We start from the raw sequence: 25,487 nt of genomic DNA, 5'->3' as shown, positions 1-25,487 counted from the left end.
AATATATAACAAACATCTGGCCTCAATCACAGCTTACTTAAGCGAGTCAGAGAGATGCCCATGTTTAATTTTACAACTTTGTGAATACAATTGAAACTTTATCCATGTTTTATGGAAGAAACTTACGAGAGACGCACAAATGAACGAACCAAAAATAAAAGTTGCGGGAAACTTTTTAAATTCCCTGCAGAAAACTAAACACACAAATATCGAATGTCAATTCACCTCTTGCCCATTTGAAAATATCAAATAAAAAACTTTAACAAAGTCAATTCTCGTGCGGAAAGTGAACAAAAAACTTGTGATATCAATTTTAGAAAACCATTCCTGAGCTAATCATTTCCGGCAACAGCAGGCGCGAGTGATGAAAGCACACTAGTGCTGAAAGTCGAACTCGCACATAGAAAAAACAAGACCGCAGATCGTCGCTTCGCTCTGCGTTCTTGAAGCTTGTAAATTTAAGGGGTTTTATTAATTTGATGTTCCTCATCAAATTATTATCAGAAAACTAAACACACAAATATCGAATGTCAATTCACCTCTTGCCCATTTGAAAATATCAAATAAAAAACTTTAACAAAGTCAATTCTCGTGCGGAAAGTGAACAAAAAACTTGTGATATCAATTTTAGAAAACCATTCCTGAGCTAATCATTTCCGGCAACAGCAGGCGCGAGTGATGAAAGCACACTAGTGCTGAAAGTCGAACTCGCACATAGAAAAAACAAGACCGCAGATCGTCGCTTCGCTCTGCGTTCTTGAAGCTTGTAAATTTAAGGGGTTTTATTAATTTGATGTTCCTCATCAAATTATTATCGTGAGCACTACATGGAATGTAGTTTAAATCGTAGTATACTTTGTGTATGCAAACCATTTTAATATTGTCAAAAATAATTAAATAAATTTATATGATGATATTGTATTCTTCACTCATGTGTTTTATTTACATTTAATGTGAATGATCATCGCACATTATTCCACATTGGTAACGAAAAAAGTGTGAATTTTTGTTTTGAGTTATCTCAAAAGTGAATTACATGAACATGATTTTATTTCATTTTTGCAATTAGGCGTAATTGCTTTATTTGAAATAAAAAATATGGATATTAAAATGAATTAATTTACGGTCCAAAAAAGTGGCCTAAAGACTCTTAAAATTTTCTTAGGAAAAAAAACAACTTCAGTAGCCTATATTCCATGTAGTGCTAAAAAGTTGCGTTTCTTGGTGTTAGTGATTCTTTTTCTTGATTTTGACCCAAATTTTTTTTGCTACTATGAAAAATTTCTTTCGCCGAATTTTTTTTTGGTTGTGTTGGCTCGATCTTTTCCATTGATCTATGTTATTTTGTAGGTCACAAGGATGTCGTTGAAGGACTCATCAAGAATGGGGCAGACGTTAACATTGAAAATAATCAGAAACAGACACCTCTTAATGTATCTGCTTACTAGATAGTAATATTGAATATTTGTTTCGCGCGGAGGTTGCTATAAATATCTCCATGAAAAGGGTGAACGAATGTAAATAAGCTGATAAATCGGATGATTCCCTTCACAGTCAAAAATAAATGTCCACATTTAGGCGGAATTTCGACTGGTAGAGGCGCCCAGCCCAATATTTTGCCTAGCAAACGGAGTTTCAGACGAAATACCGACTAGATTATGAGCGGAATTTCGCCTGTATGTGTTCGCTCAAGGTACTAGCAGAAATATCGGCTGAATGCGTCTTTAGCTGAAAAAACGCCCAGATGTAGAATTTTATTTTTTGATGTGTTCGACTCCAGTATTCGATTGCCCTGCAGAATATAATTTTAATACATTTTTTGACAATCTATGACCATGCCTCAATATTGCTGCTTTGTTCGATCAACTTTTAGTCCGTACATGGAATCCTTTAATGAAAGAACCGTGTCCCATTTGGGCCATTTTGTACAGAGTTCTAATGCATACCATCTTAAAGGGTATTGTGTGTAGATAAATTATATATAGATATCCAACCCCTAAATTGTGAGGAAAGGGGTTAAAATTGGGAATATGTTGGCAACCCCAAAATAAAGGTATCACTTCCCAGGGCCATAGCTCCCTAACTATGGGAGGTAGGACAATTTTCCTTGGGTCAGAGTTGTAGTACTCATGAATACCTATCCAAAGGTATACATAATATTTCCATTTGTTCATAGTAAATGAAAAATACCGTTATATGAAACAATGTTATTTTTTGGGTAAAAAAATCATATTATACCCATTTTCTGGGGCTGGGGCAGGGGCTATCACTTAGGTATGTTCAACAAAGCTGTACAGCGTTCCAAGGAGAACAATATTGCTCCAAACTATTTTGCCCCATCTTATTCAATAACGGGTCTACGGCCCTTTACTCTCATAAAATTTTAGCCTGGTACAAAGGGCGGTGTTCCTTTTTGTGTCGTACGATGTTTATCAATAAGACTTATACCGTGGAACAGTGGGGCGTAGTGAGTATGTCGATAATATCAAGGTTGACCTGCCCTACAGGGTGTAAACGGGATGTTATAGGGGTGAGTAATTTTTTCAATACCGACACATTGTTGGTCAAGAAATAAACCATTTAGTGGATAACTATGTATGGACGAAGTGTTCAGGACGTTGCATAATATCTTGGGTGAGGTCGCCCTCCACAGTTTGGCCCGAAAGAGGGCCAAAAAATGCACAAAATCACCAAAACAAACATATGAGGCATGTTTGGCCCTCTTTGGGGCAAAATAGTTTGGAGCAATATTGTTCTCCTTGGAACGCTGTACAACTTTGTTGAACATACCTAAGTGATAGCCCCTGCCCCAGCCCCAGAAAATGGGTATAATATGATTGTTTTACCCAAAAAATAACATTGTTTCATATAAAGGTATTTTTCATTTACTATGAACAAATGGAAATATTATGTATACCTTTGGATAGGTATTCATGAGTACTACAACTCTGACCCAAGGAAAATTGCCCTACCTCCCATAGTTAGGGAGCTATGGCCCTGGGAAGTGATACCTTTATTTTTGGGTTGCCAACATATTCCCAATTTTAACCCCTTTCCTCACAATTTAGGGGTTGGGTATCTATATATAATTTATCTACACACAATACCCTTTAAGATGATATGCATTAGAACTCTGTACAAAATGGCCCAAGCTCCATACAAAACGGGACACGGTTCTTTCAATGTTGTGGTTATTTAAAAGAAGTCAAAACTTGCTCATGTATGATTGTTTTTACAATTTTATTTAACAGTATTGATGAGTATCCATATTTTAGCAAAGAGAGTGGCTAAAAATAAGAATGACTAAACTTGAACAACGTACGGATAAGAAAATCTACACAGAGAATAAGCACTTCCTTCTTGGAAGAGAAATTACATGAAAGAAGTGGCCAAATCCTGAGAATTCATGGATTCGACATGGCCCAAAAAGTTTCTGGAAATAAAATTACTATAACATCTCTTCGTGATGATGGATCAATTTATCTTCGCCAAATTTCGCTCGAATCAGTGTGTATGGAAGATTTGGCCATCCTTCAAAAGTCAATTTCTCAATCAACGTATATATTTCATGATTCACTTTAAGGTTGCTTGAAATTAATGTTGCTTTTTTGAAAAAGAATAAAATCGTGATCCACATGGCGTAAATGTTTCAGTAAAAACAAGTCATTTATTTTCTCAGCTACTCAAATTGAATTGAATGCACCCAAATGTGTGTAATGTATTTTACAATATAAAAAATTTACTCGACTCAAATGTATTATTATTTTAATTGACGTTCATTTTAATTTTCCCTGTATAATAGAAACGTAAATGAGCGTGAGAATGTGTTGAAATATATTACTGATTAAATCATAGAATATAAATATATGCACACATTTCTATAACAAGTCACTTTTGATTCTAATAATAAAATCTGAAAAATCTTGTGATTTTAATCAGTTTGAATCAGAGACTTTCGCGTAACATGTTGTGGGTATTAGTAATTTTTGTTTCCATTACATCGGTTGAGCTTGCTCCAAATGGTAAGATAACATACTTGAGACACACAGCGAAATCGAGAAATTTAACAAATTTAGTTGGGTTTGAAATTTCATTAAAATTAAATTGATTCAAATGATTTTTGTCATGTTATTTTTGTTGTTAAATTTTATCAGAACCCAACGGGGACATTCACTATGCGAAGAACAACTGTACATATGGTACATCATTCCGAAAGAAATACTATGTACAGACCTTTGAACCGGTAAAATAAAACTTAAATGTGTTGGCTTTAATCTTAGATGAATTCAATTCAATTACTTTTGTCAGCATATTATGCTGGTTAGCAGTCACCGATTGTAGTTGAAAATTAGTTTAAAAAAAAAAAACTCATATATTTAGATGACCTGGTGGGCAGCGGCGGAATATTGTTTTAATCGTGACTGGCAGTTAGCTAATCCTATGACGAAAGAGGAAGACAAAGATGTACGGCAAGCGATCATAAACGCAGGTAGTCAAAATTCAAATTAAATAAATAAAAGACCAATCTTTTATATTTGTTTGAAGTTCAGTAAGTTTTAATTTTTTAAGCTATTTTTTACATTCCAAAGCGAATGATAAGTCGCCGAACATGTTGAAAAATAAAAAATATGTTCATTTCAATTCGAAAATCTCATCATTTTCGCCCATTCTTATGTATATAAAATTTCTTTCTAGGCCCCCTAGATCCACCGTTATACTGGATTGGAGGCTCAAATTTAGGTGATTTGGTATCGTTCTATTGGTTTAGTGCTGGCAAAAAGTTTACATTCACCAATTGGGCACCGGGTAAACCAGATAATGAAGGCGGTGATCAGAATTGTGTACTTTTTGTACGTGCTCACAACATAAATCAATGGGACGATGAACAATGTTCCAGAAGAGTTTTTTTCATTTGCGAAACTCGGCCCGATTGTAAACCTTAAAACGCTTAAAAAAAATTAAAAACACAAGAAAATCATCGTTTAAAAGCAAGCAAAGCACATGGTTGCAATTGTAGAAGATATTTTACATGTAAAATGAATGGGACCTTTCATACATATATATTTAGGCTATGAGACCATACTTAAAAATGACAAACACCCAATGTATAAAAAATATTATAGAACAAAAGCAAAATAAACGGTGTGTCTATTTTCAATGCCTTCCACCTACTTTGGCTTGATTTAGTTTTATTTGCCATTCTTGAATTTGGCAAAACCATTTGCTCTAAATGAGAGATTACGCAGAAATGGAAATCATTGCAAAATAATCAATTGAAATCACACCAAAAAGTGATGTAAAATAAGTCAAATTTGCATTGAACTGATCAAATTTAGTCAGCAAATATCTTTCAACATGTCTATTGAAATTAGGTCAAATGAGTCCAATTCAATTTGAAAATAAAATAATTCAATTTAAATGAGAAAGTTCTATCGAGATGTTATCTATAATAATTTGCCACATAATAACTTATATTAGGTGTTTGTAAATGCAAAACGTCCCTTAGCATAATATAAATAATCATTTCATATTGGTAGTACACTGTTCAAGTAAACGATACCACATATGCCGTTTCGATTACTTACGAAAAGTGTACATTGTACAACTAATTTTGAATCACTTTATCAAAAAAAATTCGATTAAATTTTTCTACAGAAAATAATGCAATTGCACAATCAGTTCATGATTATAAATTAAATGGAAACGGAATCAAAATAATGACTCTTCGTTGTTATGCAATCTTTAAATTTATATTAAAATTATAAATATCACGAATGATGTGAAAAATAAATAGTTTTTATTTCAGCAATCATCAGTTAAACACCTGGAAAGTAAGTTGAATATCTAATTATTATGTATTTCACTGAAATAACTCCCAAATTCTATATTCTTCTAAGAAAAAAAAATCAAGTTAGTCTAAATGCTGAAGTTTTCTTTTTAGAAAAATGCTACGACTTTTGATTCTACTATTTGGATGTATATTTGCATTGTCACAAAATTGCACAGACAATGGTTTTCAAGAATGTAAGAATTGACAAGAAACACATAAACTAATGCTGAGCTAAGTTCATGGCTAAAATCCAATTCGAAAAATAAATGGAATTTCCATCAATTTTCCTAATGATGTGATCACTGATCAACCTTTAATAATAGTTTTATAAATTTATAATTGTTTCGATTGCTAAAAAAAAATACCTGCAGATAATGGGCAAAGAGAAAAAACTGATAAATACTACAGAGATGATGGTACTATGCCAATGGTTAATGGATTTTATTTCAATAAATATGACAATGTAAGTGATTAAAAGTTATTTTTTTCGGACTTCTTCTGAATTATAAAGCAATTGGTGTGTGATTTATTCTCGTTATGAATAAAAACGAAAAATGAAAATCATCACGAGGTGCATTTTTCAGTACAACTGGCACGAAGCAGCGGAATTCTGCATGTACCATGGAATGCAGGTATTGGAAATAATTTATTTTTAGGCCTTGCATCAAGATTTCTATGGATAAATTGGAGATTCGTGTTGATTGTCCTGCACTAACAATAGCATCATTTGTAAAATGAAATTCATTACAAACTCCGAGCGCACGGTCGTAGAAACATACACACACACACCCTGTGCTCAATTTGCAACACACTTTCAATCTCTGAAAATTTTCAAGAAAAACTTGAAAATCGAGAAGCAATAGTGAAAATCTTGTGAATTTCCGAAATTTCTCAATTTTCCTAACGCGATGCGAGGTCTTTTTATATTTATATATATGAACATTTGATGAATGCGTCATTTTGTTCAATAGCTGGTCACATTTAATACAAGATACGAAGAATGCTTATTCGAGAAGGCGATTGCAAAATTAGGTAAATTCATATAAGATGTAATAGAATTTGCATGTGTCAATCACATGCATGTCTTCTAATACCGTTTGTTGTATCATTTTTTTTACGTAGGATGGACTGGAAGGGATATAAACTTTTGGATAGGTGGTACAAATTCGGGGAATTTTGACAATAAAAATTACATGTGGATGTCCAATGGTATTCATATTGAAAATTAAATCTATCGACAAAATGCAATTGAAATAACTTCTTTCCACTTATGTTCAAGGTGAGCCATTCAAGTATACACATTGGGGACAAAATCAACCAGATAACAATGGTGGCAACGAACACTGCGTGGAATGGGTGAATTATAATAAAAACTGGAATGATCGCGATTGCAATAAGCATATATGGTCTGTTTGCGAAAAGCGTTGCATGCCAGGTGGACAACCGGACAAGGAATGTTTGGGTCCGGGGTACCAAACATGACAAAAGCAGAACTAAACACAACAGCTTCCAAAATCCCATTCAAAGAGTACTTTTTTTTCAATTTTATTCAAATTTAACATGCATTTCAATGCAAATCGGTGTGATGAAATTGTTTTCATTGCTCAAATAAACGATTATTGGTGAAGAATTGCAATTGGAAATGATTCTTTTTTTCATTCTTCCATTTATTGTTTCTAAACGAAAATTACTTTGCTTAAAATTGACAATATTCAGTAAATTAGTTGGTGAATAAAGCTGCAAAAGCTCTCTTTGACCGTCCAGCGTCCACTCTTCATCTAGATAAACTTCTAATTCGTCCCTCACCGGGTATTTCCGACGGTGAAAAAGACGATTACACTTTTTTTTAGTTCATTGTGCTTTTGAACGAGGCCCATGATGGTTTCAATTTCGCAAATAACATTTAATTACACTTAATTCGAAAATGTCCATGCAAATTCTAATACTTGATCGTTATCTACGGCTCCCCATTAATCGAGACTTTCCTCAAATGAGCAATTCCTACGATATATACGATCCAATTGGCTGAAAATCCTTGTGTGTTGTCCAGTTGTTCAAAGGCAATTCGTTACGGCGATGGTGTATTGGATTGCATAATAAACTTCGATACATTTTCAAACTGCACGTCATGTAGATGATTCTCTAATTTGACTCAGTGCTGTTGGTAAAATCTGAATTTAATTTTGATTTAAAATTCATGGAAACAAGCAAGCCGTATTTAATGCTCGGCATAATATGCTAGCATATCGCACACATACACACAGCTGCCGCACACACTTCTCTCGTGCGGAAACGGTTACGTACACAGCACGTTTTGTATGTGAGTTGGTTACGATGGCTGTGTCCGCAACCGTTTGCGCACGAGTTAAGGGCACCACAATTTAACCACCTGGCACCTCGTTTAATGAACTTGAGTAGTATTTTCATGTCAAAAAATTGCAGCTTATATGTCCTACAACAGGTTTAAACCTAATGAAGTGAGGAATTCCATCAGCGTTGAATGACTTTGATATGTCTATTTATGCTTTCTTTAAGCTTTATTGGCTCAATTTATTTTTTGACTATATGTTCAATCATTAAATGGAAAGGAAATAAAACATTTGAAAAATCACGGAGGACGTCAGTCCGACAAGTGACGCACCATAGACTGTGCATTTCAAGCCAAATATCAAAAATGCCAGTTTTTGCGTCACGAGTATATCTATGGGTGAGATTGAGAGTGGAGTATGTTTTTTCTTCGGTTTTTATTTTTGAAAAGGCGAGTATGTTTTCTGATGATTCTGTTGGCGTTAAAGTAGAGTATGTTGTAGTACCGTCTAGCCTCCGCGGTCTTCATGGTTTTCGCGCAACTGATAAAAGATAACAACATGGTGTCTTCAGCAAAGTTGTAGTACTCAAGGTCTTCTATAACTAAGCTGAACACAGTTATCTCTTATCTCTTATCAGTTGCGCGCAAATCGCGCACATAAAAAAGAAAATTTCATATGGAACTTTTTTTTTCTTATCATTTTTCGCGCTTTTCGCGGAACTGATAAGAGATAGGAGATAACTGACTTGGGCAATGTTATAGAAGACCTCGAGTGCTACAACTTTGTCGAAGCCACCAAGTTGTTATCTCTTATCAGTTCCGCGGAAACCGTGAAAAACCGCGAGGACCCGCTAAAAACGAACATACTCGCTTTTAACCATTTTTAAGTCGACAGAAACTTGCTCTTCTCTTGTGGTTTTCATGCGCAATTTCCTTTGCGTCAATACGAGTTCATTTACATATCCAAACATTTGCACCTGTCAAAATAACAAAACGCGAGAATTGACGCAAGAAGCTCGAATTAAAAACATGTTTTCAAATAATTTGTTTTCGTTTTCAGTTGTAAGGAATTTTGTTCTGCTATACGTGTCATAATGACGACATTTTTACAAGATCTAATTTTTGACTATAAATGATACACCACACATGGATAAGTGGAAATTTAGTTATTGTTCAAGTGATTCAACTAGAAACATGTCTAAGCAATTGATGGGTGAGTCTCTTCTTAGTTCTTTTTTCCTTCATTTTTTGCTAATTTTCATTTTTGACAATACTTAGGATTTTAGTCACTCATTGTCTTTCAATCAATATTTTCTCTCCGTTTAGTTTGTTTGGTTCTGGTTGCGATTTTGGGAGACCAATTCATGGTAACTTACAACTTTTTCTAAAAAAAAATTTGCATTATGTCGATCGATGACAAGAAGAATATTTTTTTCATTTTCCATATAAAATGACTTTTCGAAAACGAAGGAAAACCAAAAAAATATACCACGCGGTTCATTACCCCAAGCAATATCAATCCACCATTTTATATTGGCAAATGTTTTTTTTTCTTTTCAAAAATCCATTAATTTTACATTTCAATTCATTCAATTTGGTTATTCCAAACTAGGTACCATTTATGCGTTGCTAATTTTCAACTTGAAGCAAATTGAATGTGGTGGTGAATTTGGGTTGATTGACAAAGCAAAGGGAGCCATTAGAAGAGGTAAGATTGAAGCTAAATTTCTTTTCAATGTTTCATTCTCACTATTCGACATACAAAGCACCGTTTGATGCGTTTTCCATCAATCTAACAAAGAATCCAGGCCAAAATAACCAAAACTCAATTGATTCAAACCATTCATGACGAATTTGTTGCATTTTAGAAAATACAAAATGTAACGTTACATTTAACATTGGTTTGACGTATAATTAGATTAAGAAAAAAACAACGTGTTGAATCATCCATTCCAATCGTCATTGTGTTATTCATATTCTCTATCAAGTAATTATCAGTTCGAAATTAGCATTTGTCTCTGACGGTATTGTTGTTTTTTTCCAAATACTACACCAATACGGAATCGTTTTTTTTAAAGTGTAACGTGAAATATTCGCTTCAATAGAAGAAAAATGAATTTTTTTGGCTGAATTCGGGATTTATATTTTAAAAAATAGGCTAAATTTATGGGTTATTTTATGGGTTCTCGACATAAGTTACCTTATTTTTTCTGTGGAATTGAAAAAGTCCTCCAAATAACTGAACACTCATTTCGCTGTCTTTCTACACAAGAGCGTGAAAAGTTCATCTCGCGGATGTAAGATATTTTCCTTTGATCTACTTCACTGATTTATTTTTTTTTTAAATTTCAAGCAAACAAAAAAGACGAACGCGGCCAAACAGCTCTACATGTCGCTGCTGAGAATGGTAATTTTGGATATTTATGCTAACTAAATCAGAAATTGATTGAATCTATTTCATTGATCTGTTTCAGGTAATTTGGACGACGTTGAAAAGCTAATTGTGAAAAAAGCCAAAGTTGATTCGACAGACAAACTACAGCGCAAACCTCTTCATTTGGCTGCTTGGAAAGGTAATGTTGCACATTTATTTTCATAAAACAAGAAATTGGTTTGATCTTTCTCATTGATCTGTGTTATTTTTTAGGTCACACGAATGTCGTTGATTTTCTCATCACGAAAGGAGCCAATGTTAATTCTGAAGATCACATTCAACAGACACCTCTTCATTTGGCTGCTATGAATGGTAATTTTGAATATTTTCATGAATAAGAAATAAGTTTGATCTTATTCATTGACTGGTGTAAATTTTCAGGACACAAGGATGTTGCTGAAAGGCTTATCAGCAATGGAGCCAAAGTTGATGTTAAAGACTATTATAAACGGACAGCTCTTCAATACGCCGCTAAGAATGGTAAACAGAGCATTCAATTTACTGTACGCTAGTCCCACAAATGGTGCTCCGAGTGGGAGATCGCAAATTCGGAGGAGAAATGTGCTTAGAACAGACAGTTTTCATTACTTTCAATCCACCCACAAAAGAATATGTTGTTTACATCAACATTTTGTATGAAAACTGTATGTCATTTCTCCTCTAAATTTTGAATTTCCCACTTCGAGTAACGTTTGTGGGACTAGCACACTGTAAAATGAATGTTCTGGTGGTAATGTTGAATTTTTATTCTCACAAAATCGGTTTTGATCTTTTATTGATTTGAATTATTTTCCAGGTAACAAGGAACTCGCCGAACTTCTCATTAAAGACAATGTTAATGAAAAAGATGGTTATGAACTGACTCCACTTCACTACGCTGCTCAAAGTGGTAATGTTGAATATTTATGTTCACTAAATAAGACATTGGTTTGATCTGGATTATTCTGCAGGTCACAAAGATGTCGCTGAACTTCTCATCAGTAGAGGAGCCTATGTTAATGCTAGAGATGAAAAGAATCGGACACCTCTTCAAATAGCTGTTCACAGTGGTAATGTTGACTAAATAAGATACCGTTTGGATCTTTTTCATTGATCTGTGTTATTTTTCAGATTTCAAGGATATGGTTAACTACCTCAGAGAAAAGGGTGGACAAATGTGAATGAGCTGAATAATCGGATGATTTACTTCGATTCCCGTATTCTATTGTCATCTAGAATATTAATTTCGGTACTTTTTATCAATCTTCGACCACACCAATATTGCTGCTTTGTTCGACCATCGATTAATATTCTGTCAAAAAACAACACCTCAACTTAGTTGTCTTTTAAATTGCTTACGGTGTAGGTATTGGTATCAAGTAGAATATATTTATCCTGGATTTGTGCAACAAACATCCATGCTTAAGAGCAGTTCAGAAAGTTCTCTATGCTAGGTTTGCGATCTGTATGAGTGATATGCCATAAGCAACCATCGGCGATGTTAGATTTTATACTTAAATCAAATGAAATTTGCACACTCCAATGAATCAATGCAGTAAAGAGACATTATATTCAAAATGGATATTTGTTGGAGAAATCCAGCGAAAGAATGTTTTACGCAAAACCTAAACCGCAAGCAGTTTATATTGAAAATCCAAGTACTTCTTTGACAGAATGTAAATAAATTATACACAGCAAATTATAAAAATTAATTTCAATCAGGTTTAAAGTGGCTCTTGTTCATTTTTAAGTGAAAAACGTGCAATAAATATTTCTGAGCTGAGATTTTTCATTTTTACTTTTTGTTCTGCATCTGTGCCTTATTCTTTGACTAGCGTCGAAGTGCTTGAAATGCATCGATGCTCATAACTATTAATTGAGAACGAGCTTTCATTTCGTGTGAGTTGGTTTAAATGCTCTTTGTTGTGAACAAGTCCTTCGATTCCTTTGCATGTTCGGGTCCACAAACGTTTGTGAGGCTTCATTCTCCAGTCTAAAACGTCGTAAACATAAATACCGCAATGCACTATCGCAAACAAATTTGGAATCTGAACTTCGTTGCGAACTAGCCAATTCAATGCCTGATCTTAATAAACTGACCGAAAATAAAGATTGTCAAACATCCCACTAATTACTAATCACTGAATGAATAAACAAACAAATTACATTTTCTACTGTAACGCAGTACATTTTTTTTTAAAAGTGGCCATTGGATTGAACGATTGGCCACTTTTGTGGCTACGCGGAAAAAAAGGTTGGACAGCACTTGTCTACACTATAATCAATTAATTAGCACATTAGATATGTTTTTCTTTTACTATTATCACTGCCCCACGTGCTCCACAATGGACTAACACCTGGAATATGTTTATATCGCACACTTTTCAAACAAAAGTAAACAAGTTATTTACTCAAAGTCAACACTCCATATCGATTCTACCACACTTCCCCTACGTACATCAATAACAAATTGTTTCTCATTGGAACTTGTTGTTCACGTGTAAAATTTTAAGCGAATATCTACACATCTGCGCCTGTGCATTCCAACCACTAATAATTAAGAAAATTGACAAAACGCGAGAAATGACGTAAGAAGCTCGAATGGAAACACATTTCTTGAATAATTTATTTACAAATTCCGTCGTAAGGAATTTGGTTTTGCCGTGCGTGGCATAATAACGACAAGATTAAAACATCCAATTTTTGATTATACATAAATGACACATTTAATTATTATTCAAGTGATTTGACTATAAACATGTCTAAGCAATTGATGGGTGAGTCTCTTCTTAGTTCATTTCCTTCTTTTTATTATAATTTTCATTTTTAACAATACAGTGCAGTGCGCCCCCGGAAATCTTAAGTAGCAGAAATCTTAATCTCTCGGAAAACTTAAGTGAATTTCGGCTCCCTGAGAAAGAGAATACTGTATCAAATAAAAAACTTCTTTCGAAGTAATTCCTCGTGACGAAAGCGAACACAAAACAGCTGATATCAATTTTAAAGAATCATTTCGAAGCGATTTGGATTTGCTTTTTTTGCATTCTTCCAACTAATTTCAGAATCGCTACGTAATGATTTTTTAAAATTGATATCAGCTATTTTGTGTTCGTTTTCGTCACGAGGAATTACTTCAAAAGAAGTTTTTTTATTTGGTTACATATACATACAGACATACAGGGTCTCCAGGGGCAGACCCTGCGGAAATTTTTTTTCTGAGTTTTTGCTCAAACCCGACTTAAATGCAAAGTTTCAGTCGATTCTGAAAACTTCATGTGGTTTTTGATTGATTTCGTGTGGAATGGTCGGTCGACAGAAGAAACAACAGAAACACTGAACTATTGTTAGCTAAACGTAAGCTGTTAATTCGTTATTGGTCCATGAACATCAAATTTATGAAGGTGGCTCGTTTGATAACATCTGTTTCGAATTATTTGGCATACATTATTTCTGAATATGGATAATAATAATTAAAGGTTTGAAAAAGTAAGAGATTTCGAATGCTACAAATCTATAACTTTTAATATTGAAAAAAAAAATAACGTGTGTGTTTTAACTTCAATTACTCTTACAGTTTGCACACGTTTATTCGCTGCCATGAATTCCAGCACTTCTAAATTTAAACTAAAAAAAGTCGTGATAAAACTGCCACGAATTGAGTGATAAGCAAACAAAATAAGAAAATAACTTTAAATAAATAACATTGCTTGGAGTAATTTTCCTACAAATAGTGCTTAGTAACTCGGATCATCACAGATATTTCCAAAGATCCATACACACATTTTGTCATTTAAATATTTACATTTATTGTTGGCCGAATTTCAAACTTGACACAAAAATAATTTATTGTTCAAATATGATTAAAAACTAAAAATTTGATATTAATAAAAACAAGTATTTAAGCAGATCACATAAGGCCTGAATCACATTTTATATTTTGGTATCAATAAAACTGAATTAAAATTTATCTTTCATCGCAATTGGTGGTGAAATGACTCATTGTAATCATAGTTTAATTCCGCCAACATGCGCGGCACAAAGTGTTGGTACAGTGAATCAAATCTTTGCCACGCTGTTGCAAACCTTTTTAACGGCTCAGTGTAGTATCTCCTCCTCTGACAAGTGGCCCAGTGACTATGGAAAAGTGGCTCTTGAGAAAGGTTTGGGTGAATACGATTTTATCGTGGTAGGAGCAGGAACATCTGGTTCTGTCGTTGCCAGTCGATTGAGCGAAATTCCATTTTGGAAAGTTCTTTTGATCGAAGCCGGTGGAAATCCGCCCATTGAATCTCAAGTAAGACTCGCATAAGAGAAAGATTATTGGAGAGGATAAAAGTAGGCTCAATAAAATTGATTTTGAACGCCTAAAAAGCTCGTAAAATGGACGAAATATGTTCTGAATTTGGCTCGGAAAAACATTATTTTCGGCTTTTTAAGATCGAAAACTGCTAATTAGGCTTGAAAAATAGGATGTAATCAGTTTTAAAATGTGGTCGAAAATTGAGAAAATAAAAACTGACAAAAAATCTAAGGAAGCTGATGAAAATTTAATAGTTTTTTGAGGATTTCATGAGTAAATTATGACAATTATTTAAAAAAAATATGTCAACCATAGATTTCACAACAGAAAATTTTTCGCAGTAGAAGATTACCGCATTCAACCAGGTGCCCCAACCCAAAAGAAATTCATTATTTTGTCAAAAATGTGTAGAATTCTCATTAAAAACATGGTTTTAGGCTTTCAGGCTCAAATTCATAAAATAGGCTCGATACCCCAAAATAGGCCAAATCCTAGGAGTTAGGCTCGAGTCTACTTCCATCCTCTTTGAAGATTACATTCGAATTAACGTTTCGAGAAAATTCAGACAATTTGCTTATGTTTTGATTCTTTTCAAATTGGTTATAGATTCCTGGATTTGTATTCGATTTAGTGAAAACGAAAATAGATTGGAAGTTCTATGGCAATTCGACATCAGCATGTAAGCTAGCTGGAGATAGAGGCTGTTACCTACCTCGTGGAAAAATGCTCGGTGGAACATCGTCCATGAGTCACATGGTTTATGAGCGCGGAATACCTGAAGATTTCAACGAATGGGCAGCCCTTGGCAACCCTGGATGGGATTATAAAAGTGTATTAGCGTATTTCAAAAAATTTGAAGGCAATCAAAATCAAACCTTTGTCGCGTACGACAATGGCCGATATCACAATGCATTCGGGCCGTTTAAAGTGGAAAGTGTTCCTTTGTTACCAATTGAAGATGCCTATGTAGATGCAGTCAAAGCTGCTGGAGCTCAGTTCGTTTCCGATGTGAATGCTGACAAATATCTTGGGTATACAGTGTCACAGGCGACTTCTTTTAATGGCACTCGTAGCAGTTCAGCGAGTGCGTTTTTGACTCCGGCCAGACATCGAAATAATTTGCACGTTATCAAACATGCATTTGTTCGTAAGGTTCTCATAAATAGAAATAACGAAGCTTATGGAGTGGAGTTCACCATCAAGGGTGGGCATAAAATGAAAGCATACTCAAGAAAAGAAGTGATCGTCTCGGCCGGAGTGATTCAAAGTCCTCCACTGCTGATGAGATCAGGAATTGGACCAAAGCAGCATTTGGAGAAACGAAAAATACCATGTAAGGCCGACTTGGCTGTTGGAGAAAATTACATCGATCATGTATTCATTCCGATGATATTCACCCTGAATATTAGTACCACACCTTTGTCACCATTGGCCGATTTAGATGGTCTTTACCAATATTTAGTGCATAACTCTGGACCACTCGCGGCAAGATCAATTTTATCGGCGTATTTAAGTACGAATGGCAGCTCTTCACCAGACATTCAGTTATACATGGCAGGCTTCCCACGTGGATATTCAGAAACAGTACTAACCGATTTCATCAAGCTTACTGATTTCGAAGATGTATTGGCCGCAGATGTCATCAAAATGAACAAACAATACGATACATTTGCTGTGCTAGTTACATTGATAAAGCCCAAGTCTCGTGGTGTGATTCGGCTCAAGAAGAAATGTTCGACTTGTAAGAGACCAGACATCTACGTAAATTACTTGACTGATCCAGAAGACAGAGCAACGGTGATACGTGCTATCAAAGGACAACTAGCCTTGGCCAACACTCCATCACTGCAGAAAATCGACGCTAAATTTATCCCAGTACCCATTCCGGAGTGCGATTCACTTGACAATCAATCGGATGCTTATTTGGATTGTTACATCACGTATGTCAGTTTCAGTGGAACACATCAAGTGGGCACCAGCAAAATGGGGGGATCGACCGATCCAAAAGCTGTTGTTGATCCCCAATTGAGAGTTTACAAGACCAAACAATTGAGACAAATTGATGCCGGAGTGTAAGTTTTCAAAGTTGTTTGAACGATTTCTTTTTAGAATTAAAAGTTTAATATTTTATATCATTGTGGCATCACAAATGAACTTTTAGAATACCAGTTCCAATAAGGGGAACACCACAGTGGACTGTGATGATGGTGGCTGAAAAAGGAGCCGATATTATCAAGGGCAATTATTTAAGACGTGGAAATGCGAGAACGTAAATTTGGAGAGAACATAAAAGCCCTTTCTAAACTTAGTTGAGATGATAGATTCGATGGCTGAATAAATGTTTAGAAATTTACTACACATTTACTACAAAAACATTGTTTTTTTTAACAAATTCGCCGCATGATTCAAAATCCTTTGCAAAAATCATAAAAGAATAGTGGTCAGACCAATATGACATTGTTGGCTATATTGCAGATTTGAATAAGAATGACGATAATAGTTGTTCCAACGGGCTAAAGGTTTTCAAGTCTCTGAAATTAGTTGGAAGAATGCAAAAAAAGCAAATCCAAATCGCTCCAAAATGATTCTTTAAAATTGATATCAGCTGTTTTGTGTTCGCTTTCGTCACGAGGAATTACTTCGAAAGAAGTTTTTTTTATTTGATATCAGTTTTTTTGTACCTGAAATTTTTTTCTCAATAAAACCAACTAACCCTAAACAATAGTGATGGTTTTTCGTTAGCCAGCATTGTCTTAGCCTTGGCTTACACCAATAACTGGTGTAAGCCAATCGATAGCCAGCTATCTGTGTGGAATGAACACATTCAAAGTATAATAATTTTTGATTTGAGTATTCTGATTCAAACCATACAAATTTTAAAAAAAAATTAAAATATTTCAATTAATTTTCAATTTAAAAGTCATTTTTATAATTTGAGTTATTATTTTTTCAAAAACTTAATAGAAAAATGTCGATGTTTGGTTTCATTTAAACTCTGACCTGGTGATTTAAATGTCAGTCACAAACGTCAGTTCAGATGAGTGCGTTCAGTTCTTATTGAAGTTTTCTTACTGGTCTACAAATTTGTTAGCCAGTACCCGAGTGGAAATGCCTTTGCTTCTAAAAAGCAATTCATCATCGGACAGTTTTGCTTCTTTTTTCTGAATTTTCATTAAAATATTGCAGCACTCCTGAATGCTCCTGAATTGCTTCGTTTTCATCTGAATTTCTTCTGAATCCGGTGAAGCACTTCTGAATGCTTCGAATTGCTTCGTTTTCATCTGAATTTCTTCTGAATCCAGCGAAGCACTTCTGAATGCTCCTGAATTGCTTCGAAATCTTCTGAATCTACTGAAAATGAGTGATGGTCCACGGTCAGTCGCGGGTATTGCGAAGCTGATAAGAGATAGTGGGTTGGTGTCTTCGGCAAAGTTGTAGTACTTGAGACCTTCTACCATTTTGTCGAAGACTGTTATCTGTTATCTCTTATCAGTTGGGCGCAAATCAAAAACACACACGTATAGCAAGGTTTTTTTCTTATCATTTTTCGCGTTTTCCGCGAAACTGATAAGAGATAACTGATAACAGTCTTCAGCAAAATGATAGAGGGTCTGAAGTTCTACAACTTTGTCAAAGACCCCAAACCTCTATCTAATATCAGCATCGCGGAAATCATCACCGACCGAAGACCTTACTCATTTTCAGTAGATTCAGATGAAGACGAAGCAATTCAGAAGCATTCTGATGTGCTTCGAAACCTTCTGAATTTCTTTTGAATCTAGCGAAGCACTTTTGAATGCTCCTGAATTGCTTCGAAATCTTCGTTTTCTTCCGAACGATTCACATCAATGGTTTGCAACAACATGTTCTTTACAGATTCCAATGTAATTTTTTCTTTTGCTTCCATGGCCATCACAAAAGGATTATATTCCTCACTTAGACCGCAGAATAAAATGCAACCCGCAATTTCTTCGCTTATATCAAAACCAGCATTTTTTACTTTTGATCTGATTGAAACGCTTTTGTTCACATATTCATGTATCGACGTGCAATTTTCCAATTTCAAATAGATCCACTGTTTCAGCAATGATACTTTGATACATTCGCCTCCTTCATGTAAAAATGTATGGGTCGGTATATTTCCGTTTGTTTACACCAACGTAGAATCATGTGTTAGAATACGTTTCCGAATATTGTACTGATTCAGTAGAAGTAATTGAAGTGATGAGTGGTTCATTATTTTCATTGAATAAGCCATTTATGAAAATAGAGAAATTATTCATTCATACCTGCGTCAATCAAGCAGTGGAATGGATTCATGGTGAAAGTACATTGAAATTGTTTTGTGAGCCACAATGTTTGTATGAGCCAATGAAATACATCCCGAAATTGGAACTTGCAAGGTTTAAATTGAATAGTAGTGGATACGTGCTTACTTTAACTCCTATTGTGAACATGAACGAATATGATAATACAGCAATTTGTAAGTCAACCTTCGGGAACGAATACGAAATGATTTTTGGAGCGATGATTGAATTGACATTTATCAAAAAAGCTTAAAAGTTGTAAACACTAATTACTTTATAAGTCTATATAAGACATGTCAGATTGTTTTCGGTAATAAATCATTTCATTTTTTTGCCACCAATTTAATAAACACAAATACATACAATACGAACATTTAATGCTTAGTTTTGTTTTTTTTTTACAATATTTTGATAAAATAAGTTTTGATTATAATCAGTTGTCAAGAAGAAAAACCTGAGACTCTTGGTTAGAACGTATATAATGCATGACGCGGAGATTGAATACAGAAATCAAGAAGAGATTGAGCAGAAGATAAATCAGAACATTGGAATTTCATAATTTCACAATTTTGTTGGATACATTGTCCACTTGAGCCATATTTTCGTCGAGATGACGTATGGTTATTGATTTGGAAATCATATTTCCCATACCCGTCAAGAAGTCATCAAAAATCGTAACGCCATCATCGGCCGGCCGATCAAAGGGGAAGCCCATTGGCCGTTTGTCCGGATACTTTCGGTTTTGTAGGCCGCACAATACATAACTATCGCTGCAAATACCGTTCGATGGACCTTGATCAACCTTAGAATAAACAAGAGTTTTTTTTCTAGGTTAAAACAAACATCTTCTAAGAAATGTGTTTGGCCTTCGTTACCTTATCGAGCTTATAATCGGAAATCATAGCAAAAAGTCGGAATGGATAGCCATCTTCAGTTCCCTTTGGAAATAATAAATGCTGAGGCCAACCGCACTTGCAAAATGTTTTAACAGCCTCCGGTTGGTCCGACTAAATGTCAATGGAATTTTCCACAACCGACCAATTCATGTCAATGGAGATTTGAAAGAGAAAAATAAACAAATTTAGCATAAAAAGTGCAATTGTTGTACCATGGAATTGATTTTATATGTGAAATGCTTCACTTACCAATAATACGGTCCCATCTTTTTGCACGGGGAATGTTCGATCAAATGGAATGGTTACGGTCGACTCAGATGATTTTCGTTTAATTTGGTTCATTCCCGGTGAAACTGTGGAAATATCAGAAAACGAAATGAACTTTCAACTCAAAGGGAGTTAACAAGACGAGCGTTATAGGGTTTCTGACTTCGATTTCGATGAGGAAGAGAGATGGATATATACAAAACCATCTCTTTCAATCGAAGTCCAAAACCTTATAAGGTGCGTCATGGTAAATCTCTGTGTTTCAACTAAATAAAAGTGCAGTGTTTGATATGACTCTTACATTTCGATGGAAACTGGTCAATTAGAATGGCGAGTTTTCGGCATCCATCGTATGAAAAATCTTCACCTGCCTCATCTTTGATTGGCAGCAAAAAAATGCGCACCGTTCCTTCAACAATGGTATCATTTCGGTTTTCAACGCCCAATCTGAAGATGGAATTGAATCACGGAACTCAATTTATCATTTGGAAGTAGATTCAGAGAATCTCTGAATCAGAGATCGATTGAATAAACAATGAGGCCATGAAATATTAATCGTATATTCTCACTGTTAGTCACATTGACCGCAAAAGCCGCATTAAATGCATTCAAAACTCACGAATATGTAAAATGTTGGTAATTTAAATGCGTAAAAGTAATCAGACTTGGCTTATTCGATTGGAAATCCAATCCATTACGCAAGTCAACGGTAGACTTTTGCCAAAACGTAATCAACTCATCAACGGATATTTTCGATTCGTCCAATAAATTCAGCGATGTAATATTGACACCGTTTAGTTGTAAATCTTGTGGTTTGTATGATGGTAGTTTGTTCTTAAGTCGCATAAACAGTTGATCAACCATTTTATGCCATTCATAAAATACATGATCACGCAATGCAGTTGCAGTGTCTCTCATAAGACTGGGCGGTGTTTTATATTTGTTTGTTGGATCATGAGCAAAAGCGATTATTCTCTATAAATTCGATAAATTTTAGTTAAAAATGAATGAAAGCATTTATAAAAATCATATCAAGACTTACGTGTCCAAAATTATGCAGTGATCCATAATAATCCGAATTCATTGATAATTTAACGTTCGGTTCAACTGTATTACCCAAGAAATCGATACCTTTATCATTCAGCAAATTGATCTTATTGCCACATGGCTGAAATAAAACACATTCAATTAGCAATTTCAAAATTGTGAACCTCCTAAAAGTTCAAATGCACGTACATCAATACCAAATCCCTTGTCGACCGCTTCTACGATTCGTTCATACCAACGTTCCAGGTCAGCAACTTTAAGGTTGAATTCGGGTCGCAAAAGGTCTTGCAAGTATACATTATCTTGACGTGGTGAAATTAAATTTTTATTGGTGGCTGTAGTCAATTCCGGGTAGATACCACGTTCGATTGGCTTACGGAAATAGTCAAAGGGTACAGTTAGTGGAATGCCAGCCGTCAAACGATTACAATCATACCTAAACATACAGAATATGAACATGTTTTTTCTCTACGTTTTCTGTTATTTGGTTTGGTTGAAGCTAAAAATTATTACCAATTCATTATTTGATGATGCATAAAATAAAACAATTCACCGCGTCGATCTTTATCATAGTATTCTGGACTGGGCCCATCAAACGGGTAAACAGTATGCCATTGGTAGTGCATCGAGTTGACTGCGATGTCTTCACGGAAGAATTTCAGCTTTTCTTCGGGATTTGCTATGGACATACGTCCACGGAACGCCACTTCAATTACGACAGGTTCATTCTTGTCAGCCGCGGCACGGGTGTTGCGTTTTATATTTTCCGATTCGTAGGTAGCAGCTTGCAATTGTGATAAATCGTGCTTATCGAAAAATTGATGCGGATTAATTTCGAATATATATGGCAGTTCAAGATTATGGGTGTCATGGCGATGTTCCAGCACAGTGTAGTATGAGTAAACGAACAGATCCGAATTCAATTGGTCACGGCAATACAATGCGAGCGATATTAGTTCATCCAAATCTTTGGCTGATTCAAAGATTTTCATCAACTCAGTCGCATATTTCATGTGCTGAGGATTGAAGGCAGTAAAATCACTGCGTCTACTGAACGTTTTCAAAAATTTCAAATTCGGATACTGAATCTCTTTAACTGGCAACTTTTGGGTGTTATCATCATTGTATTGCTCAAGTATGTCAACTCCAATGTCCTTATACTTGGCGGGCTGAAAATCAACTTCATATTTTTTAGTATTGCCAAAGAATTATAAGTGCAAAAATGTATTTATTACGGTAAAGAAATTCATTGTGAATATTACCAAATGATCGGCCGGAATATCGAATCGACAATTTAGTTTCGGTACGAATGCGGGCTCCCGTGGTCGACACAATGGCAACGTCACCCTATTCGTGATTGGCATTTCGATTTGAGTTCACTTTTCACTTTAACTTTTAACCACTTCCACTTAAGAAGGTCAACTTTGTACTCTTTTTTTTCCAAATTTGTCTTGACTATGAAGCTAGTTTTTCTAGGAGGACTGATTCATTGAAGGTGGTTTGTGTAGAACAGAATGAATGTGGATTGTGCAATGCGTTTTTATAGCCGATCCCATACCAAAAAAAAAGAGAAAGGCTTGATGTACGGTTATTGAGTGCGGTAGCTTGCTTTAAACCGCAACATTACATCCGTAATGCAGATTTCGCTTATTCACAATTCATGGCTTAAACGCGATGCTCGTTTCCCACTAATGTTCTTTCGAATTAAACAATGTTCAGCAAACGTCGTTCGCTTTTATCGCTATTTGTGCTCGTGTCTTGTGTGCGTTTGACTATTTTTTGCTGGAAATGTGAATCAAATCCGTATTTTTTGTGTACATTGTATTTTTCAAAACCGCAATTCTGGTTGCATTGTAGTGCAGGCAATAACTGTCATTACACATGTTAACGAGTAATGTTGTTGAAAATGTTCAAGCTCCAATGAATTGTTGTAGTGGTTACATTGTAAATGTTTCAATACGGGTAAAACCATATCCTTCCGATATTGATGCTGTTGCCGTCTTGCATGTGCTAAACTTGCGGTCAGAATATAGCTAATAAATGCTACTTTGTTGCGAGATGTCAAAATGTTTTTTCTTGCTTTTAAATTATCAGAAAAAGCTAGAAGCAAATTTCGAATGTTTCAATCATGTTCAGCAACGCCGATTAATCCCAAACTTTTCCATACTGTTGTCCGTACTTTTGTTTTAATTTGCTTGAATTAAAGGCAATTTTTTAAATGAAAATCGGTTATTTTAGTCGAAATTTCTAGACACTTTCGTATAGGAGGTAGATGGATACGAAAGAGCAAAGTAGAAGACTCCAATTGGCTTCAAACTTTCTGAGGTTTCATTTTTTGGAGACAAAATAAGGTTCTGAAAGTTTCATGTCGATCGCATTGTCGCAAAGTTTGATTTTTGTTCCTCAGTTTTTTCCAAAAAAATTTCGACAAGATTTGACGACTAAAAACCAAGAAATGAGATTTTTCACTTTTTATACTTTGAACCCACTTTTCAGAGCCTGAATGGGACCGGATGGGTGGTCGTTGAAGACTTTTTTATGACCCCATCGATTATCTATCCATCCATGCATATATTTTTGAAAGTTGTACCACACTTTTCATAGTGTAGATATGTCAAAAAAGTTCTATGGTCAATTTTTCGCAAAATACAGGTCACCCTAATTTTACATCAGGTGAAAGGTCACCCTAATTTTTTGGCTTTGCGAGTTTTTGGACATATCAAGTTTATAGTACACCAAGTTTGAGCGAAATCAGAGGGGTGAAATCTAAATTTTGTCCCACTTGTTGTGGAATCGTCGTCATGCGTAAGCTAAACGCAAAATTCCCAATGAGTCATAATATCATTTGCACACAAAATCAAAATCAAAATTATGTGGTTAAATTAGAAATTTCATCTTTGGAATGAAATGAAATCGTTTCCTGTTTTTCTTCCTTCGACCTGATGATATTGCATTCTTCCTGAGTCTTACACGGAACCGAGTTCGATTTCGCTGTCATTCTCTACAGCATCCTTGAAGCAAAAGTATTCTTTAGATCAATGCCGGAAATTGAAAGGGAATAATCCCCATCTGAATAAAAATCATTTTGATGTGACATAAATATCACAATATTAAAAACCATGTCGTGCACACAGAGCACGGCAGGGTAGAGAATGTTGTTTTGGTTTTTACTTTTCCGCAAACTTCATTTGTATGGAAAAGTATTGGTTTTACTAGCCGAAATTTCATGACATCTCCACTTTCGGACCACTATAACGTCACGTCAAACTTCAAAAAGCACATATCTGTACCCTAGGCAACGTAGATGGGAACAAATCCTATCGATCAAGACCTATCTGCCTCCAAAAATACGTTGTTCACTATGAAAAATGTGTAAAATAGCGATGTTCGTATGGCTTCGTCCGCGTCCGCGTTCGCGTTCGCGTTCGCGTTCGCGTTCGCGTCCGCGTCCGCGTTTTTTGTTCGCCGATTATCTCAAAAAGTTGACAAGATAATTGAGATTTGTAAAAGCCAAAAGTTTTGGCATGTCGAGACAAAGCTTTGGATTGATTTTGAGCCCATTCTGATTTACCAATTTTGTACCATAAGCCTCCGACTGAGGACCTGAAAAACCTTGAAAAATGACACTTTTGTACTGGAAGTACCCGAAAAAAGCATTTTTCGGGGTTTTGATCAAGGCAAACTGCCATTTTTTTGCAAAAATAATGGGAGTCTGTGAACAACCGAACACCTACTTGCCCATAAATTTGGTCCAAAATCGACATTTCTTGAAAATTTCCTCGAAAAATAGACTTTTATATGAAAAATCACACAGAAAGCCATTTTTTAGGGTTTTGGTCAAATCAAACTGATATTTTTTTGCAAAAATATTGAGAGCCTTCAAACAACCGAACACCTACTTGCTCATAAATTTGGTCTGAAATCAATATTTCTTGAAATTTTTGAAATTTTTTTCGAAAATGACACTTTTGTATGGAAAATGGTCGAAATAGTTATATTTTAAGGTCAAAAATGCTATGAAAAAAGGATCCATTGAAATTTTGGTTAAACATTAAGCGGGAGGTAAACTAAATTGCTGCGGAGCGGAAAAGTTTGGATTACGTATGTAATTCGTTTTAT

The 25,487-nt window shown here is 35.0% G+C and overlaps 4 protein-coding genes across 4 annotated transcripts; 3 read left to right on the top strand and 1 right to left on the bottom strand.

Moving 5' to 3' along the window:
• The first annotated feature begins 5,571 nt into the window (after positions 1–5,571).
• LOC129572619 (lectin subunit alpha-like) lies at positions 5,572–7,477 on the top strand. The gene is made up of 7 exons (XM_055452624.1): positions 5,572–5,831; positions 5,942–6,024; positions 6,202–6,293; positions 6,415–6,462; positions 6,802–6,862; positions 6,953–7,039; positions 7,110–7,477. The coding sequence occupies exons 2-7, from the start codon at positions 5,946–5,948 to the stop codon at positions 7,310–7,312; spliced, it is 570 nt and encodes a 189-aa protein (XP_055308599.1). The 5' UTR covers positions 5,572–5,831; positions 5,942–5,945; the 3' UTR covers positions 7,313–7,477.
• A 1,855-nt stretch (positions 7,478–9,332) lies between these two features.
• On the top strand, positions 9,333–12,301 carry LOC129572625 (serine/threonine-protein phosphatase 6 regulatory ankyrin repeat subunit B-like). The gene is made up of 8 exons (XM_055452630.1): positions 9,333–9,351; positions 10,492–10,545; positions 10,613–10,711; positions 10,786–10,884; positions 10,954–11,052; positions 11,369–11,461; positions 11,523–11,621; positions 11,683–12,301. Exons 1-8 carry the CDS (start codon positions 9,333–9,335, stop codon positions 11,730–11,732), a joined length of 612 nt encoding a protein of 203 aa, XP_055308605.1. The 3' UTR covers positions 11,733–12,301.
• A 1,973-nt stretch (positions 12,302–14,274) lies between these two features.
• On the top strand, positions 14,275–17,224 carry LOC129572623 (glucose dehydrogenase [FAD, quinone]-like). Its single transcript, XM_055452627.1, has 3 exons — positions 14,275–14,845; positions 15,458–16,923; positions 17,013–17,224. Exons 1-3 carry the CDS (start codon positions 14,543–14,545, stop codon positions 17,122–17,124), a joined length of 1,881 nt encoding a protein of 626 aa, XP_055308602.1. The 5' UTR covers positions 14,275–14,542; the 3' UTR covers positions 17,125–17,224.
• A 2,260-nt stretch (positions 17,225–19,484) lies between these two features.
• Positions 19,485–22,879, bottom strand: LOC129572621 (phenoloxidase 3-like). Its single transcript, XM_055452625.1, has 9 exons — positions 22,631–22,879; positions 21,882–22,537; positions 21,558–21,804; positions 21,364–21,489; positions 20,941–21,296; positions 20,623–20,768; positions 20,304–20,407; positions 20,034–20,165; positions 19,485–19,960 (listed from the first exon to the last, which is right to left on the bottom strand). Exons 1-9 carry the CDS (start codon positions 22,730–22,732, stop codon positions 19,712–19,714), a joined length of 2,118 nt encoding a protein of 705 aa, XP_055308600.1. The 5' UTR covers positions 22,733–22,879; the 3' UTR covers positions 19,485–19,711.
• Positions 22,880–25,487: the final 2,608 nt, after the last annotated feature.

Source organism: Sitodiplosis mosellana, unplaced genomic scaffold (genome assembly GCF_009176505.1).
Source record: "Sitodiplosis mosellana isolate CC-2019 unplaced genomic scaffold, AAFC_SMos_1.0 Smas_scaffold_5285, whole genome shotgun sequence".
NCBI classification, from domain to species: domain Eukaryota; kingdom Metazoa; phylum Arthropoda; class Insecta; order Diptera; family Cecidomyiidae; genus Sitodiplosis; species Sitodiplosis mosellana.
The sequence above is the reverse complement of the archived record's forward strand: the minus strand, read 5'-3'. Positions and strand labels throughout refer to the sequence as shown.

Coding starts and splice junctions, on each gene's coding strand:
- LOC129572619 (XM_055452624.1), top strand. CDS start 5,946: ATGCTACGACTTTTGATTCTACTATTTGGATGTATATTTGCATTGTCA. Junction 6,863..6,952: donor GAAGGCGATTGCAAAATTAG/GTAAATTCATAT, acceptor TTTTTTACGTAG/GATGGACTGGAAGGGATATA. Junction 7,040..7,109: donor TTACATGTGGATGTCCAATG/GTATTCATATTG, acceptor CTTATGTTCAAG/GTGAGCCATTCAAGTATACA.
- LOC129572625 (XM_055452630.1), top strand. Junction 10,546..10,612: donor ACATGTCGCTGCTGAGAATG/GTAATTTTGGAT, acceptor GATCTGTTTCAG/GTAATTTGGACGACGTTGAA. Junction 11,622..11,682: donor TCAAATAGCTGTTCACAGTG/GTAATGTTGACT, acceptor GTTATTTTTCAG/ATTTCAAGGATATGGTTAAC.
- LOC129572623 (XM_055452627.1), top strand. CDS start 14,543: ATGACTCATTGTAATCATAGTTTAATTCCGCCAACATGCGCGGCACAA. Junction 14,846..15,457: donor ATCCGCCCATTGAATCTCAA/GTAAGACTCGCA, acceptor AATTGGTTATAG/ATTCCTGGATTTGTATTCGA. Junction 16,924..17,012: donor AGACAAATTGATGCCGGAGT/GTAAGTTTTCAA, acceptor ATGAACTTTTAG/AATACCAGTTCCAATAAGGG.
- LOC129572621 (XM_055452625.1), bottom strand. CDS start 22,732: ATGCCAATCACGAATAGGGTGACGTTGCCATTGTGTCGACCACGGGAG. Junction 22,538..22,630: donor ATATTCCGGCCGATCATTTG/GTAATATTCACA, acceptor GTTGATTTTCAG/CCCGCCAAGTATAAGGACAT. Junction 20,769..20,940: donor TACCAACATTTTACATATTC/GTGAGTTTTGAA, acceptor TTCCATCTTCAG/ATTGGGCGTTGAAAACCGAA.